General features: G+C 53.4%; 1 protein-coding gene across 2 annotated transcripts; it reads right to left on the bottom strand.

The window, feature by feature from the left end:
• Window positions 1-7,128: 7,128 nt before the first annotated feature.
• Window positions 7,129-16,324, bottom strand: LOC101434635 (2'-5'-oligoadenylate synthase 1). Of its 2 annotated transcripts, none has more exons than XM_004448176.4 (6): window positions 16,145-16,324; window positions 15,085-15,370; window positions 13,147-13,331; window positions 9,512-9,744; window positions 8,599-8,752; window positions 7,129-7,464 (listed from the first exon to the last, which is right to left on the bottom strand). In XM_004448176.4, the coding sequence occupies exons 1-6, from the start codon at window positions 16,322-16,324 to the stop codon at window positions 7,414-7,416; spliced, it is 1,089 nt and encodes a 362-aa protein (XP_004448233.2). In that variant the 3' UTR covers window positions 7,129-7,413. The 2 variants fall into 2 exon arrangements, with proteins under 2 accessions (XP_004448233.2, XP_071065898.1); XM_071209797.1 differs by having other exon boundaries at window positions 16,154-16,324.
• Between the last annotated feature and the right edge of the window lie 1,309 nt (window positions 16,325-17,633).

Here is a 17,633-nt window from a genome sequence, read left to right as displayed (position 1 = left end):
GGCCACTGCGCGAGCCCACGCCAGGGTTGTGTGCAAACCGGCCAGGTGCCCTTTCCTTGAGGCGCTTTGCTGCCACCTGCAGGAAGGCTGTGGTAAGTACACCCACTTACACACCCCGCACAACCTCTGCGGCTGTCGGCGGCCCTCCTCTGCTCTGCCCTCCGCAGGCCCACGCCCGGGCACCTCCCCTCGGGCGCCCAAGGCTGGCAGCACGTCAAAGTCCACTCTCTGGCCTGGTGTCCTCTGGGATGTCAGCGAGAAGCTCAGCTGGGGAGAATTCTCCTGCTTGGAGATCTTGAACTTCACCTCCACCTGCTGCCCTGCCTCCAGCTGGGCTTGGGTCTCCCAGGTGATCTCCGCCCACCTGCGGCCCTGCTGGGAGCACCGGCTTCTCTGCGCCTGAGCGGCCTTGCAGAGCTGTGTCTCTGGCTGCAGAGCCACCGGGACAGAGAGGCAGGAGGCTGCCCTTGAGGCACTGCCCGGCTTCCTTCTGCCAGAGTCTGAAGGCTCTGCACTCAGAGCGACAGAACTGCCGTGTGGTTTTGGGCAAGCCACCCAGCCTCGCTGTCTTCAGTCTTTTAATAGGGGGGAATACAGGGCGTGATCCTGAGAAAAGAAGATGTGCAAGAGGTAAGCCCTTCAACAAATGCAAAATCTCTCATTCCATCCTGTTAGGGGCTGGGAGGCATTTGAGAGAGATTGGTTTTTTTTTCAGGTCTGGGCTTTCAAGCCTGACTTTGTACCTGGAGGAGAGCTTTTAAAAATGAGGCCTGACCCTATTCTCCAGAGATTGTGATATAATTTGCCTGGGATGGGACCTGGGCACCCATATATATTTTTTCAAAACTTCCCCTGTGATTCTAAATGAAGCCAGGGTTGAGAAGCAGTGAGCCAGGGCTCTCTCCTCAGGTGGTAAGCATGAGGAGTGACAGGATCAGAGAGGGGAAGGTATTTGCCTGGGGTCACACAGCAAATCAGCAGGCACAGGACTTTTTCCTGGCTGCCTCTAGGCTGACACTCTTTCTAGAGCTGCCCTGGGTAACCTGTGACTTTGGGGACTGATATTGTACCTGGTGCAGGGTGACTTTTGTAGGCCCTAGCATTGCTTCCATCCTCTGTGATTTCTTGCATCCTGGTTTTGGTTGGGGGACCACCCATCCCTCACAGTCAGCCCCAGGAGGTCCAGATGGGGCCGAGTCCACCAGGAGACCCAGGCCTGGCCAGTGAGAGCAAAACCTCTCCCTAGCCCCAGTGACTGGTTCTCCGATGGGCATGTACCCAAGCCAGGCCAAGGAGACTCGATTCCAGGACTTACTGGAATTTTGAGCCAAGAGAATCCCCCTTTCCGGAAGCTGAGTTAATGTACACTTGGAACTGCCAAGGACCACCACATGGAAAGGACCTCTCCAGAGCCAAGAGCTGAAGAGAGGAGCTGAGTCCTGATGAGCTCGTGCGGGCTCCTGGATCGTGCTGTTCCTGAAGGCAGAGCTACCCCAGGGCTTTTCAGTTGCTCCTTTTGAGTTGGTGTCTCTAGAGACCAAAACAGACTTGTCGGGGAAGCGGATGTGGCTCAACAGATAGAGCATCCACCTACCACATGGGAGGTCCAGGGTTCAAACCCAGGGCCTCCTTGCCCCGTGTGGAGCTGGCCCACGCCCAGTGCTGACGCACACAAGGAGTGCCCTGTCATGCAGGGGTGTCCCGTGTGTAGGGGAGCCCCACGTGCAAGGAGTGCACCCTTAAGGAGAGCCGCCCAGCGTGAAAGAAAGTACAGCCTACTTAGGAGTGGGGCTGCACACACGGGGAGCTGACACGACAAGATGACACAACAAAACAAGACACAGGTTCCTGGTGCTGCTGATAAGAATATAAGCAGACACAGAAGAACACACAGCCAATGGACACAGAGAACAGACAACTGGGGGAGGGGGTGAAGGGGAGAGGAAAAAAAAACAAAACAGCCTTGTCGGCCCCCTCTGGGCCCTCCCTTTGCCCCCCACCCTTGACCGCTTTCTGGCTCCTTCTCTCTGCCTGGGCTGGTGCTGGCCTGCAGGGCCCTCTTTGCCCACAGCTCTCTGGGGCTCGCCTTGACCACCTGGAGGGCTTTGGAGGGAGAATTCCAGATGCAGTTTTCCCTCGGGAACGAGCAGGTGGCCTTGGCCAGGAACGCGCGTTTGGGCTGGGGACGGCCACTGATGGACCTGTCCAGGTCCCGGCCAGGGCTTGGTGAGGGCGAGCGGCTGCAGAGGAACCCAGACGGGCTCAGGCAGGTCCTTGAGGTCACGTGGGAGGGACCCGAGTGAGTTCCCGTTCCCCACCCACCCGCAGCCTTGGTTTCCCCTGTCCTCACTCGATTGTTTTGGGGGGTAAGCCCCGGTCGTGAGACCCCCCCGCTAAGCAGCAGAGTCGTGGCACCGCCGCCCTCTCCTGGAGGGCCCCTGGCTGGCCTCTCGGGGCAGGTTCCCTGGAAGCACGCCGAGGTGGCCACGCTTGTGCACGCGATTCAAGAAAAGGGGAGTGAGGGGCGTGGGCGAGGCGGCGGAAGGAGAGAAGGTGGGGGCTCACCTGGAGGAAAGTTTTTGCCTGATCTCATGAGGCGCTCTAGATAAAAAGGTAGATAAAAAGCTCGATATTTTGGAAAGATTAGTAAAGACGACGCACTAGAAAAATTGCCGTGACTCTGGGTAAGAGGAAGGAGGTTGTAAATGTATTGGGGGGAAAAGACATTAACTCAGAAGGAGCCTGTTCTCACGTGGCTTTGCTGAGATCGTGAAGGTTTTGTTTTCCTTCCAAGAAACTGAAACTAAAAAAATAGATTAAAATCACCTGAGGAGCTTTAAAGGTCCCCTGCCGGGGCCTCCCCCTGCAGAGAATCTGATTCAGGCCCCGTCAGCAATAGAGTCTAAGAGTTCCCCAGATGATTCTAGAAGGAAGCGGGCTGAGGGCTGGGGCGGTTCACGCAGGTGGGTGAATGTGCAGCCGTCTTGGGGCCCTGTGGCAGTTTGATATGGTTTATGAATTCCACATATAGATATTGGGTTATGTTTGTAAACTGGTCTGTACCTGGGCATGATTAAATTATGATTAAGACTTTGATGGGGCCATGGCAGTGGGAGGTTGAGTCCTTGCCCTGCTGATGGGTGAGGACTCACGGAGAAAACTACGCAGCAGAGAAGAGAATAAGCGAGAGTTTTGATCCTGGGGCCCAGGAAGGAATAACACAGAAGCAGGTATGTGAGGAAGGAGAGAAGGCTCCATTAAACACAGAAGGAGACCTCAGGAAGAGAGACAGAGCCTTTCGCCTGATAGTCTATAGCTGGCCTTGTGGAGAGAGCACAGCAGCTGAGCCCAGAGAGAAACGAGCCCCGGGAAGAGAGGAACCCAGGAAGCCTGAACCCTGGCAGACGTTGCAGCCATCTTGCTCTAACACATGGCGACAGACTTTGGTGAGGGAAGTAACTTACGCTTTATGGCCTGGTGACTGTAAGCTTCTACCCCAAATAAATATCCTTTATAAAAACCAACCGGTTTCTGGTATTTTTCATTAGCACCCTTTTGACTGACAAATACAGGCCCATTCAAAAATTGATTTAATCTTAAGAATGCTAGTGAATGAATGCACATATGTATTTACTGAATTAAAATAAAACAAAGGGGTGTATGCATCATTTTTGAAAATGATATCCCCTTTTAAATGACTTTTCAATTAATCACCTAATTACTGGCCCATCTCCCTGGTAAGAAGTTCTAATGTACCACTGTTCATCATCACGGAGCACGCTCAGAAGACAACCCAGATGGGGCACGTGCGTGGTAGAAGACGGAGCAGCTGTTACATGTGATGCCAAAATTTACCTGTCAGCATGGAGAGAGAATGAAACATTTTTTTAAACTTAAAAATTAAAGTGAAAAATCAGGAAAGAAACCAGGATGGGCAGTCGAACCCTATTTTTATATACAGAGAGAGACAGGTGGAGTCATAGAAAAAGCCGGAAAGATGGGACCAACCTTTTAACAGGTTTGAAGGAGGGACTATGGGAGATATTTTTAAAAAATGATTTCTTTATTCATATTTGCTCATCTTAATGCCAAAAGCCAAGTGTTGTTTTGGGGATACGGAAAGTAGTAATATTTTTGGATGTTAAAGACTTTCTTCTGAGGTCCAGAAGACCTGTGTCCAGGAAACACCTGCTAGGGGCTGTCTGACCTGGAGGAGACCCCCGGGAGGGTGTGGTTAAGTTCAGTTTAAAGAACTCCCAAGGTCCAGAGTCTCACAGAATAAGAAGAGGAGGCAAGAGAAGTTCACGCTTAAACTGTGTCCTCCTCCCTTCACCCAAGTAACGAGGTCCAGTGGTTTTGAGAAAACTGCTTGGGGTTGTCAGATTTCCAGGGGAAAGGCCAATGGCCAGCTCTAAGTAGGACCTTGAAGGCATCTGCTGCCAGTTCAACGTGAAGAGTACCCGTTGGCTCATTCCTGGAATCCAATCAGATGGAGAGGGGAGAGAGAGAGAGAGAGAGAGAGGGAGGATGGAGATAGCTGAAGACTGATTTTCATCTTCTACTTCATTTCATTCACTTTTGTTTTGTTTTCCTTTTTTAAACCACAAGCATGTTATTCATAAAATTTATATATATATATTTAACTACTGTGATAGCTCAGATTGTTCTACAAAATGTTTGGTGCTCCCTGCCTCCTCCCCCCATCTCTAAGGGGGCTGGTGTGCACTTTCTGTCCCTTTAATTTGGGGCTCAGCCATGTGACTTGCTCTCACCCAACGGGACATTAGTGGGTGAGACACGGGCAGAGGTGGTGGGTGGAGTGGGTGGGACCTCTTGTGCTTCTGAGCGCCATGAAAGGAGCCCGGTCAGCTGCTCGTCCCACGAGGATGGGTGGCACGTTGAGAAGAGCTGGACCTGAGAGTAAGGCAGAGCCTCCCTTGCAGATACATAGATGCATAAGAAATAAATGCTTGTTGTGGTATGCCAGTGAGATTTCTGTGGTGGTTTATTACGCAGCAGTAGCTGACCAATACAACTATGTGAAAACTAAGGGGGGTGGGAAACAGAGGAAACACACAATTATGCTTTAGAAAGGAAGGTGTGTCAGCCACGCTAGGGACCACTTCTGCCTGGCGCCCACTCTCAGGGTTGTTTGGCAGGCTGGGTTCCCCAGGAAGGTGCAGGTGGAGGCACTCCTTAGAGTGGGGACTGGGGAAAAGGAGCTCAGTTGCCAGTCAGCTCCATTCCATGCCAGCTCTGGCTCTTAGAGCTGGGCGATCCGGGAACAATGTCGGAGCATTCTGCTCGGAGTGAAGCTTCACTTTCTCTGCTTCTGGGCAGCTCCCTGAGCTCTTTTTCTCTCCTGAACATCTGGAAGCTGGAACCTCACCCTCTGAGGGGCCCCCTGTCAGCCTCTCCCTCTAGCCCTGAGCTCACTCCCCACCTCCCCACAGGTGCCAGGAGGGACTCAGTTCCCTGCTGCCTCCGTTTAGTGTAAAGCACCTCGCAGGGTGCCCGGCACATGACGGGCACTTCGTGCACGGCCGCTGCAGTACTGCCTCCCCCTTTTCTTTTTGTTGTTTTTAATACGAAAACTAGAAACGGCACTCACGCCCGCGGTGCAGCAGGCCATTTGGCTCTGCGCTGGTGGTAGGTGGGCTGGGGAGAGGGTAGGAGGGCTGGGGGAGAGGGAGGAGTGAGGTTTGCGAGGGAGGGTGCAGAGGCCGGGACGCAGTAGCTGCTTCCGCGCCCGTGCCCCGTAGGCAGGTAGTGTTGGAGAAAACGTCACAAGCTGCAGCTGGCAGGGCGTGTGCCCGTTCTCGCGTGCAGCTAGGAGTCCCTGAACACGGCACAACTGCCCTCAAGCTGGCGGAGGAGGCAGTGGGCACAGCCTGGGTCCTCCATCTCCACGAAACGGAGGCTGAGAGAGGAGGAAGCGTGCCAGGAGTTTCTTAGAGGGGACCCCTGTGTGGAGGGAAACGGGGCAGGAGCTGGTAGGGACTGGGGGAGACGGGGGTCAAGCTTGACCCTGAGAAGGAAGGAGGCGGGCGAGCTGGGAGGGCGTCCTCAGACGGCCGTGCAGGCTGGAGAAAGTTCGGCAAGGCCGTGGGTCAAGTTCATGGAGAACAGCGCGGCCCGAGGCCGCCGGGTGGGAAATCCAACCTCAGAAGCCAGTGAACCGAGAACCTCACGCCGCACCGAGGTGGGGAGCACGGCTTCAGGGCGAGGCGGAGGAGGGTCCACCTCAGAATCTGCTCTTGGGCAGCGCGGCGACCTTGGAGACCCTCAAGGTCCTTGATGGATGGCTCTGAGGATAATAAGCCCATGTCCCAGGGATGCAGACGTCAAAGCCGCTCAGGTGAGCACCCGGCCAGAGCAAGCCGGGTGCTGGGGCAGGATTCACAGTTCAGAACCCTGGGGGCGCTGTGGCCAGCACCCAGGGCAGCACGGTGGCGCACACAGTGTGCTTTCAGCCGGCGACTCCCTTTCTGGGGCAGCGCCGCCCAGAAGTCTAATGCCGGCCCCCTGGGGGATTTTATATTTTCTAGCCACAGCAAAAAGGCAAAAAGGAACAGATGAAATAATTTCGATTTAACTTGACATATCAGCATGGAGTCCACAGTATGAGTCATCAAGAATTGGACATATATATATTTTTTGTCCTAACTCTTTGAAACCCAGTCTTGATTTTAACCTTGGCGCATCTTGTTTGGACCAGACACATGTCCAGTAGCCACGCACGGCTGGTGGCCACTGGCTTGGACAGGGAGGTTTAGAGTCTTTCCTAGAGAAATAATCAGAGATAGGGACAAAGGTTTATGAACCAAGATGTTTGTCTTGGAATTACATGAACTAGGAAAACGGGAAGGATCCTAACTTGACCACCCCTGAAATGTTCTTCTCAAACGTCAGTTCCTCAAGGATGCGGAATTTTGTCTGCCTCGTACACTGCTGTGTTTCCCAAGGCTTAGAACGATGTGTGGCACATAGCAGGTGCTCAACAAACATTTCCAGTTGAATCAATGAACACACACATGCACGCACACGTACATACATATACTGATCTGCATGTACATGCGATAAACATACAAATAGCTCTGTACTTGCTGTTAATTAGCATCCAACGAATGGTTTCCATTATTTTTATTATTATTGATAATGAATTGGACCAGAACTCTTTTGCATGGTACAGAAAAGGAAGTCGGGCCTGGGATTCTACTCTCTTGTCTAAATCTCTTCTATGTCTCCAGAGTTGAGGGTGGGAGAGGATGCTATCTAGGAGAGGAGAAAGAGCACTGAATGGTGGCAGGGCAGGGCTCAGGTGGCCTGGATCCCCGATCGGAGGCCCACTCCCTGGGGCCTGGGGCAGCCCTCTGCCCCGTCTGGACGCAGGGGCCCACGTGGCACTGGAGTTCAGAGGATGCTGCAGGCCCACTTGTCTTCTTCAGGTCCACAGACTGCCACCTGAGGACAGAACCCGAGGCCACGTTAGAGAACTGGTCTTCCCCCCTTGGGGCTGGTTCTCAGGGGGCGTTTCTGGGGGCTCTGCTTTAAGCGGGGGGCTTGGCACCAGCAGCCGAGAACGCAGCCAGCAGCCAGCCTTCCGTCTCCCCGCTTCGGGGACCACCCCAGCTGCCATGCAGGGGGCACGCCCCTTCCTGAGTTGACCCGAGTGAGGGAAGATAGGCCCGGCACCTCGGGCCACTGCAGGGCAGCTCCCAGGGGCCCCTCGAGCCCCGGGCGTCCCCTGGAGTCGGCTGAGGCCCTGCGGGGGCCTGACTGTGACTCGGCGTCCGCCTGTGCCCGTCCTGCCTCGTCCCCCCGCTCTCTAAAGGTTCCGAGGGCGCTGCCCGGGGCAGAGCCTGCATGCTGACCTCCCCCTCAAAGTCTGTGTCCTGGGGGGCCCACCCACGCACAGCACCCCCAGTCCCCCGGCTTCAGAGCGGCCCCTCGGAAGGACCCCCTCCTGGGAGAGGCATGACCAGAGGTCGTGTGGCAGGGCCTAGGTCACTCAGCTGCTCTGAGCCTCCTGTTTGCCAGATGGTAAGTGAATTTGACTGGGGGCAAGTCTAGTGCGGTGGAATGAGCACTGGCTTTGGAGTCCACTGCGTTTGAACCCCCGTTCCACCGCTCCCTGGATGTGTCCTTGAGCAAGTGACTCCAGCTCTCTGAGCCTCAGTGAGAGAAAACATCCCTCATTGGGTGGTCATGATGATGTCACGCGCTGACATATATTAAAGGGCTTTGGACAGCGCCTGAGCACGTAACAGAGGCTCAGTAAGGTGGTTGTTAGTGTGCATTTTCCTCCTTAGAATGAGCCAACTGGGGCTGTCTAAAGAGTTACCCCCGGCCAAGGCAGCTTTGAGTAAAGAATGAGCTCTGCACAAGGGAAGTTAGAATTCCAAGAACCAACTGTTTGGGACCCAAATGACCATCAAATATGGAGCAGAGCCTGTAACTACACGAATATAGGAGGTCTCCAGCAAGGAGCAATTTCTCGGGAGAAAGGTCTCCAGCTAGATCCCATGTGTCCCAAGCCGTGCAGAGTGGGCGGGTAGGTGGGGGAATGCACGAGGGGGAGGAGGCGGAAAATCTCACCGGCACAGGCCAGGAGCCCACTGGAGACCCGTCCCATTTCCTAAAACACGGGTAACTCAGCCAGTCTTCGGCCTCTTGTGCCAACCGCCTCCAGCCCACTGGGTCGCCGCCACCTACGTTTCCTGTGGGGTCAGCTGGGTCCAGAATGACAGGCCTGGAGGAGAAGGTTGGGAGAGGGACAGGTGAGGAGCTGGGGCTGTGTCCCGGGCACCGAGATGCTCCTGGTGCAGCAGGCGCTGCTCCCTGGGGCTGCGTCCTGCCCCACAGTGGGCAGTGGGCATGAGAAGAAAGAGCCTGGCACTTGGGACTGGCAGACGTGGGTTCAAATCCCACCTCTGCCCTTTCTTTGAGGCATGCTCATGGGCAGGTCACTTGACCTTTCTAAGGCTCAGTTTTCTCATCTGTGAAATGGAGAGCGTTGAGCATGCCTACCTCAAAGGTGTGGCGCTAGGAGAGAGACAAGGGACGTGAAGTGCTCAGCACAGTAAATGGAACATAGTAAGGGGTCAATAAATGTCAGTTATAACAATAAAAATATTTACTCTTATGCTGGTGTGCGTTAGCCCTGCAGTCAGCCTGCCAAGCGCAGGAGCAGCTCTGATTACTGCTGCTGCTGTTATTTCTGTTCCAGTTCCAGCTACCTTACTTATTCTCTGTTAAGGTTTGGCCAAGCTCCTTACCTCTCACAACCTCGGCTTTTCTCGTCTATGAGGTTAGCATAGCGCCTGCCTCACGGGGTCGGAGGTGGTTGTTTGAGTGAGGTTAGACGGCAGTAACGAAGTGCCAAGCACTGTTTGGCGACACAAGATGCTCAGTAAATGTGGGGCCCTCCCCGTTCTCCATTTCTAAGGAACCCTAGCTGTATCTAGGGGTTCACGTATTTGGGGAGCTGAGCCATGTGGGGCTACGGTACCTGGGTTTCTTCAGCTGACTCTTCAGGTACTGTCCAATAAAGGGGTTTTCAAAGTTGTAGTTCACTGTCCAGTAGATGCAAAGCTGTTTATAGTTCAGGACTAATTCCAGGACAGTCTGAAACCCTTGGGCTGTGACGAATTCTGTTTTCCTGCATCCTTGCTCCCAAGCATAGACTGTCAGGAGCTCCAGAGCGTACTGTGGTGGTAAGGGCTTCCCAAGGCCCTCCTTACACTGCAAAGAGGAAAAACAACCAGGAAAATGGGTTTGTCTGGTTTTTGTGTGACGCGCAGGGCTTGGTGTATGGTGTGGTGCATGGTTAAGAGCAGAGATCGGCAGACGACCGCCTGCAGGTCAAATCCAGTCCTGTCTTTGTAGATAAAGTCTTACTGGAAAAAGCCACGCCCATTCACGTACGTATGGTCCACGGCTGCTTTCATGCTAGAGGGCAGAGCTGAGGGCTGTGAAAGGGACCGTGGGGCCCACAAAGCCTAAAACGTTCATTATCAAGCCCCTTACAAAAAAGTTGGCTGACCCCTGGTGAAGAGGTTGGGCTCTGGATTCTGACCGATGTAGACTTGAATCCTGGTTTCACCATTGTCTGATTCTGGGCAGACAACTTAGACTCCCAGAGCCTCACTCAGTTTTCTCAACTTCAGAGTGAGTGCTAATAATAGTACCCGCCTAGCAAGGCTAATAAGAAAATTAACTAAAAAACTACCAGAGTGTCCCCAGGAGCCTCACAGAAGCAAACAAAAATACTTTATGGAAGAAGATATTAATCATATTAATTATAATTAACAACTCAATAGCAAATTAGAGCTAAATTGGACTAAATTAGACTCGGCTCAAGAGAAAATCAGTGAATTGGAAAGTAGATCAGAAGAAACTATCCAGAATAAAACCTGGAAAGAAAAAAATAAAAGGAAACTAAATAGACAAAAAAAGGTAGAGCTATAGAGGACAGAGTGAAAAGTCTAACGTGCATGTATTTGGAATTCCAGGCTATAAGGAGAGAAAGGAGGGAAATTACTTTAGGAGAATGGCTGAAAATTTTCCAAAATTGATGGAAGACATCCATCTCCAGATTTGAGAAGCTCAAAGAGCCCCAAGCAGGACAAATAAAAAGGAGTCATTATCTAGACACATCAGAGTGAAACTAAGCAAACACACAGACATGGAGAAATCTCTTAAAAGCAGCCCAAAGAACAAGACAGATAGCCTCTAGAGCAGCACCGATTAGACTGACAACTGACTTCTCAAGGCTGATGCTGGAAGGCGGAATGAGATCTTCAATGTGCTGAAATGACCACAGACCCAGCAAAGAATCCTCCAACAACGAAGGTGAGAACCAAAGCACTTTCAGATGAGCAAAAACAGAGCCTTCACCACTCGCAGACCATTACCAAAGGAAATCCTAAGGGATGGACTTTGGGCAGAAGGAAAGTGATCCCAGATGGAAGGTTAGTGATGCAGGGAAAAATTAATAGTGCAAAAAGTGGTAATTATGTGCGGAGATTACATAAACATCGGCTGTGTTACACAATATACTTTGAGGAATTTGAAAATATACAGAGACGTGAAATATACGACAAGAATACACATACGTTGAGGTGGTGGAGGTAAGAGGAGTTAAAGTATTGGAAGGTCCTTGTATTTTTTTAGAGGAGGTTGGACTTGAGAAAGACACTTCTTTGCTGTTCAGGACTGTCTTGCTCATTGTAAAAAACTAACAGTCTTGGGTTCTTTCCACTAAATAGAGAAAGCATTCCTGCCCCATCTCCATGTCCACCAAATGCCCTTGTGAATTTCCAAGACATCTTTGGCGGCAGTGCCGCTCTTGCTGAGAACCACTGTTGTAAGTTCTAAAATGCTCAGGACACATGATTAAAATACCTGGAACATCAAACTGAGATGACTAGCGGCTAAATGATTGTCTTGCTTTACCCAGAAGTGGTGTTTTCAAATTAGAGATATTATCTCCAATTATTTTCAATCTTTCATCAAGCAAATAAATATTGATCATCTATTATCTCAGGTAAACTCTTGAGTGAGAAGACCCAAATTCGTCTTAGTTGTTCTACTTATTAGCTGAATGAGCCATCTCACCCTTAGTTTCTCTTGCTGTAAAATGGGTTTGACAGTAACACCTCCCCTTACCTAGCTCCCGGAATCCCTGTGAGGACGAAACAAGGCACAGGGCATTTAGAATTACATGAAAAATATTAAATGCATTGAGGAGCCTGGCACGAGGTGAGCACATGATACATGTTAGCTTTTTAAAAGAAGCTACATTTATGAGGACCAATTGTTAGGTACCTTACCATTGCCAAGCCTACTGCTCTTTCTGCAAATGAGAAAACAGAAAGCACAGAGGGACTGAGCTGCTGGCTCGAGGCGGGATAGCCTCGAAGAGGGTGGATGAGGGATCTGAGCACATTAACACCCTGGACCCACCTCCTGAACAGAGTGTGCGCCCTGTGCGTGTGTGTGCGTGTAGTTAGAGCATTCACTTCTGCATTCATTCATGGCAATTATTGCTTGAGCACCGATTATATGCCGGGCACTGCCCTAAGTTCTGGATATACTACAGTGAACGGAACACAAAAATCCCTTAATTCACCCACCTCTTTTGGTGGGGGAAACAGACTCTAAATAGGCAAGTAGACATAAACTAGATCAGTGTTAATTAAGCGCTGTGAGGAAAACTAAAGCAGCTTAAAGGGGGTGGAGCGTGATGGGTGGGTGTGGTAGGTTAGGATAATCAGGGAAGACTTCTCGGAGGAGGTGGTATCTGAGCTGAGATTTAAAAGAAATGAGAGAGAGGAACTGGGCAGCCCTTTGGGGGACGAGGTTTCGAGGCAGAGGGAAAGGTGCAGGGGCCGGGGGGGGGGAGGGCAGATTTTCCTTCTTGGAGGAGCCAGGAGCAGAGTGTGGCTGGGAGCGAGGGCGAGAGAGGAGGCTTTGGAGAGGTAGAGGGGGTCCCGTGAGCCTCGTGTGCTGGCCTGGGCCAGGGTGAGGGTCACGGGCTGGGGACAGCTGGTGAATTACGGCTGTACTTTGGGTACGTCATTGGATGGGGAGGGAGTCAAGGACGATCAAGGCTTCTGGGTGGAGCCACTGGAAGCCCACAGGGGCCGTTGCCTGAGATGGGAGGACTCAGGGGTAGGAGGCACGGGTCCTGCCCCTCCCCGCCTCCCTGCCTCCTGTGCTGTCCGCCCCGCCCCCCCCCTGCCCTGCCTGTGTTCTCCCTGCCTCCTCCTCTCTCTCCTGCCCCCCCACCCCGCCCGTCCACCGCCTCCTCCTCTGTCTCTCCTCCTTCCCTTCTCCCCACCCCCTCCTCTCCTCCTTTCTCTTCTCTTCTCTCCTTCCTTCTTCCTCTCAACCTGTCCATCCCTGCTCCCCACTCCTTCCCTCTCTGCCCTCCTCTCCCCCCCTCCTCTCTGCCCTCCTCTCCCCCTCTCCTCTCCCCCCTCCTCCTCTCCCTCCCCCCTTTCCCTCTTGCCCTCCTCCCCCTCCCCCTCTTCCGCTCTGCTCTCCCCTCCCTCCTCCTCCCTTTCCCTCTTGCCCTCCTCTCCCCCCTCCCCTGGCTCCCAGCCTGGGCAGGGCCCTGGGGCTGCTGCGGGAGGCCCACACCTGCTGGTACCAGCACTTGACCAGGCGGATGAGGCTCTTGAGCTTGGTGGGCCGCTGCCTCAGGAAGGCACGCTGCAGCTCGGTGAAGCAGGTGGAGAACTCGCCCTCTCTCCCCTGTTCGGTGCACTCCTGGATGAGCTGGACGTAGACTTGGGGGTCGGGTCTGTACCCGTTAGTCACCTGTCCTGTTGGGGACAAACCCACAGCTGTGAGCCGCCGGGGAGCCCAGTTCGCTGGCCGTGGGGCGCAGTGGGAGGGCCGCGGGTCCCAGGCGGGGTCGGGAGGCCTGAGGGCCACTCCCCTCCCCATCGCCACTGCCCCATCCAGGCCACCATCATCTCCCGTCTGGCCTGGGGCAGCAGCTCCTCACTGCTCCCCCGAGGCCCATTCTCCACCCAGCATCTGGGGACAGGGGTCTTTGGAAAGCTGATCCTGCCTGTTCCTGCTTCTCTTGTTGCCCAGAATAAAATCCAGGTTGCCACCTTTGCCTGCCCCCGCCTGCCCCGCTCTCCTTGCTCTCTTACACCCGGGCCCTCTCCCTCTCCCTCCAATGTGCCAAGCGTTGTTGCTCTCCTTGCTCTCTTACACCCGGGCCCTCTCCCTCTCCCTCCAATGTGCCAAGCTCAACGCTGCCTCAGGGCCTTTGCACTCACTGCTCTCCTTTTTCCAGAACCGCTCAGCTCTTCCCATGACTGGCTCCTTCAGGCCTTAGCCCAAATGGCACCTCCTCTGGGAAGCCCTCCCTCATTACCTGCCTGAAAAAGCCTGTCAACGTTCATGGTTCTTCACCGTCTCACTCTGGTTCGTTTTTCTCACAGCACATATCACTCCAAACTGACCTTGTCTTTACCTTCGGGCTCTCAGGTTGCCATTCCTTGTCCGGCTTTCCCGGCTGTGAGGCGACCCGGCACCCGGCAGGTGCTCAGCAGCTACTGAGCGGTGGGTGAGCTGTTGAGCGGCCGCCTCACTCCACCCCGGCCGCCCTCGCCCTCAGGATAAATTCGTTGCTAGGTACAGGGTCCCAGAGCTCCCACCACACCCCAGCCTCTTTCACTTTTCCTAATGTGGAAATTGAGCCTCTGAGAAGTTATATTTCCTGTTCAAATGTTCCTGTAGGATAAATATACCCTAACACTCAGGAAAAATTTGATGAGGTGTCCTCTTGTTTGGGAAGAAAAATGAAATGAACATGCTGACTTTAAACCAGATCCACCCTGCCCCATTCTTAAAAGGCATGACTCACACACCTTGCCTTAAGTGGCTCTGGCAAGCCTTGTAGATGTTCTAGAACACGGGTCCTTAGCCTTTTTTGTTCCACGGACCCCTTTGCCAGTCAGGTGAAACCACAGTCCTCTTACTAAGTCCACACTATACTGGGTATTCTTTAATAGAGATGTCATACCCGCACCAACATGGTTTTTTAAAATTTAAATTCAAACCCATAGACCCCTTGTTAAGAACCCCTGTTCTAGAAGAAAACTCTGTGTCCCGAAATTGAGTTGTTGTTTTTTTTTTAGGTACTGGAGCCGGGGATTGAACCTGGGACCTCACCTATTTGAAGCCGGTGCTCAACCACTGAGCCACGTCGGTTTCCCTGAGTTGGTTTTATCATTTGTTTTGCTTGTGGTTTTGTTCTTGTTTTTTCAGGAGGCATCTGGAACTGAACCCAGGACCTCCCGTGTGGGAGGCGGGAGCTCAACTGCTTGAGCTGCATCTGCTCCCAAATTGAGCCAGATTGCTGTTTAGTGCCTCTCCCTTGTTCCTTCTTGCCCCTGGAGAGATCCTAAAATCTCCCCTCACTTCAAAGGGATGCCCCGTGTTGATAAAACCCTCCAACGGTGGGAGATTTCTGCTCAGAAACGAGGAAAGGGAACGCAAGAAGGCCTCTCGTGCGGTCACAGGACGGGGCCGAGGCCCCTCGTGGCAGGGGGCACTCACCCAGGGCGTCAAAGGCTGGCAGCACGTCAAACTCCACCCCCTCCTGGAGCTGGGGGCACCTCAACACGAAGCTGAGCACACGGGGGTTCTCCCACCAACTCCGGACTGCAAACTCTACCCGGAACCTTCTCTCTCTTTGGCAGGCTTCCAGCTGTCTCCTGATTTCCTCGATGAACAACTTCCGTTGGTTCAACTGCTGCTGAAAACTGGTGAGATTGACGAGGAAGACGACGAGGTCGGCGTCAGAGCGGCCTCTGAGGGCCGTGCCTTTGCCTGAGGAGCCACCCTAGATGACCAGGATCATAACGAGCACACACTGAGAAGAGCCTCCCTAAGTAAAATGAGGAGAACGTTCACTAACAGGATTGAGCGCTTACGATGGCCAGGCCTTGCTCCATGTGGGTCAGCGTGCAGCCCTCACAATGGCTCTACGATTTAGGTACTATTAGGAGTTCCCGTTTTATGGATGGGAGCTGCTCAGAGAGGCTGTGTAAGCAGCTCAATTGCACAGCTTGTTGATGGCAGAGACAGGATTCAAACCCTAGTGACCTTGTCCCATATTCTGTGTTCTAATGCCCTGCCCTTTACCACCTTATCTATCCCAGACTGGCCTGTGCCCAGGGCTTTGCACACATTATTTTACTTGATCTGCTCAGGAATTATCATCCCCACTTAATAGATGAGGAAATTGTGGCCCAGAGAGGTTAAGTGACTTTCCCAAGGTCTCACAGCCAGGGGCCGCTCTCTGGTCTAAGACTCCTAACCAGCTCGTGATACGACAGAAATGGTGAGTCCCCAGCCTGGCCACTAATTCAGCAAATCGCTTGCTAAAGCTGCGCCTCGGTTTCCCTATCTCTGAAATGGACGTGGCCTAGAGCACACGTCCCTAAACCTCCCCCAGGGCCCCTGTGAGAAGCGCAGCTGTAAGGTCGCACCCCCGGATCTGCTTTAACCAGCGGTGGGTGCAGACAGAGCGGAGACAACCAGCCCCTCAGCCCTCAGCCCTGCCCTCCACCTGCCACGCCGGGCTCTCCGTGTCCCTCCTCCCCGGCGGGCTCACCTTCACCACCTTGGACACCCGGATGCGGTGGGCAGCACCTTGGAAACACTTCTCCTTCAGGAACGTGCAGATGACGTTGATGGCTTCTTTGACCTGCTGGCGGAAACGGGCGTCTGGCTGGAGGTGGTCGTCGATGAACTTGTCCAGCTGCCTGGCCGGGACCGTGCGGAGATCGTCCATGGTGCTTGGGAGATCGGGAGGCAGAGCTGGCTCCGGATTCTCTCAGCCTGTTCCTCCTGCAGGCTGAGCCTGGGTGCAGTTTCGTTTCCTTGCAAGGGAGGAGCTGCAAATACTCCAGAAGGGCCTGAGAGTTTCACTGGGTGGAAGTGCCGCTCTCTTCCCTGCTTGCTCCTCCCCTTTCTGAGACTGAAACTTACTCTGCGCTTTTCTTTGGACATTCTGAACTTGTTGCTTCTTAACTCCCATTAACTCCTCTGCTAAGAGAAATCATAATTAAAAACAGATTTTTGGCTTCCTTCTTTGTCTTGGCCGTTGTTTACTAAATTGCTTTATAGTTGCCTATGACTTTTTACAGTAATATGTGCATATTGCAAAAAAAACAAGTTAGAAAAATCAGGAGGTCTAGAGATCACCCATAATCCTAAAACCCAAGGACTACCGCTAGAAAATTTTTGGTGTAGATATTTTCAGATGTTTTTCTGTGTACACACACACACTTGTCGTTCCATTTTCTTTCTTTAATGGCATCAGACTAGACTTCCGGCAAGATGGTGGCTGAGTGAGCTTGCCTTGCCGTCTCTCCTGGGAAGAGGCAGCTGGGCACCGCTGGAGGTTCTCCGGGACCAGGCTTTTTCAGGATTTTTTCAGGGCAGGAAGTGTCTGGACATCGATTTGGTGGGAAGGTAATGGAAAGGACTGGTCTATAAGATATAATTTGGGACTTTTCAGGAGGGGGAGGCAAGATGGCGGCTGAGTGAACTTCTCGGTTACTAGCTCCTGGGGGGAATCGGCTGGGAGGCGTCGGAGACTCTTTGGGACCGGCTGTTTCGGGATTTTTCCTGGTCCAGAGGTGTCTGGACATCGATTTGGAGGGAAGGTAACAGAGAGGATCCATCTGTGAAATATACAAGGAGATCCCAGCTACGTGTGGAGGACTCCCTCCTTGGGTAGGCGGAGCCGAGGCAGCTAGCACCTTGCGGAGCCCCGGCGGGCGGCGGCCAGGGTAGCCGAGTCCGGCCGAGCCCGCCTGAGCCGCGGCGGGCGGGGGGGCGGAGCCCGGCTGAGCTCAGCCGAGCCCAGCCGCGCCGCGCCGCGAGCGGGAGAGCCGAGCCGCGCTGCGCCGCGCCGGGCGGCGGGTGGGAAAGCCGAGCCCGGCCGAGCCCAGCCGAGCCCAGCCGAGCTGCGGCGGGCGGCGGGCGGGGGACCGGAGCCCAGCTGAGCCCAGCCGAGCCTGGCGGCGGGGTTTCTGTTCTTTGGTTTTTTTTTTTTTTTTTTTTCGTTGTTGTTCTTTTTTTTTTTTTTTCAATCC

The sequence above is a fragment of the Dasypus novemcinctus genome, chromosome 19 (assembly GCF_030445035.2).
Source record: "Dasypus novemcinctus isolate mDasNov1 chromosome 19, mDasNov1.1.hap2, whole genome shotgun sequence".
In the NCBI taxonomy this organism is placed as follows: domain Eukaryota; kingdom Metazoa; phylum Chordata; class Mammalia; order Cingulata; family Dasypodidae; genus Dasypus; species Dasypus novemcinctus.
The sequence above is the reverse complement of the archived record's forward strand: the minus strand, read 5'-3'. Positions and strand labels throughout refer to the sequence as shown.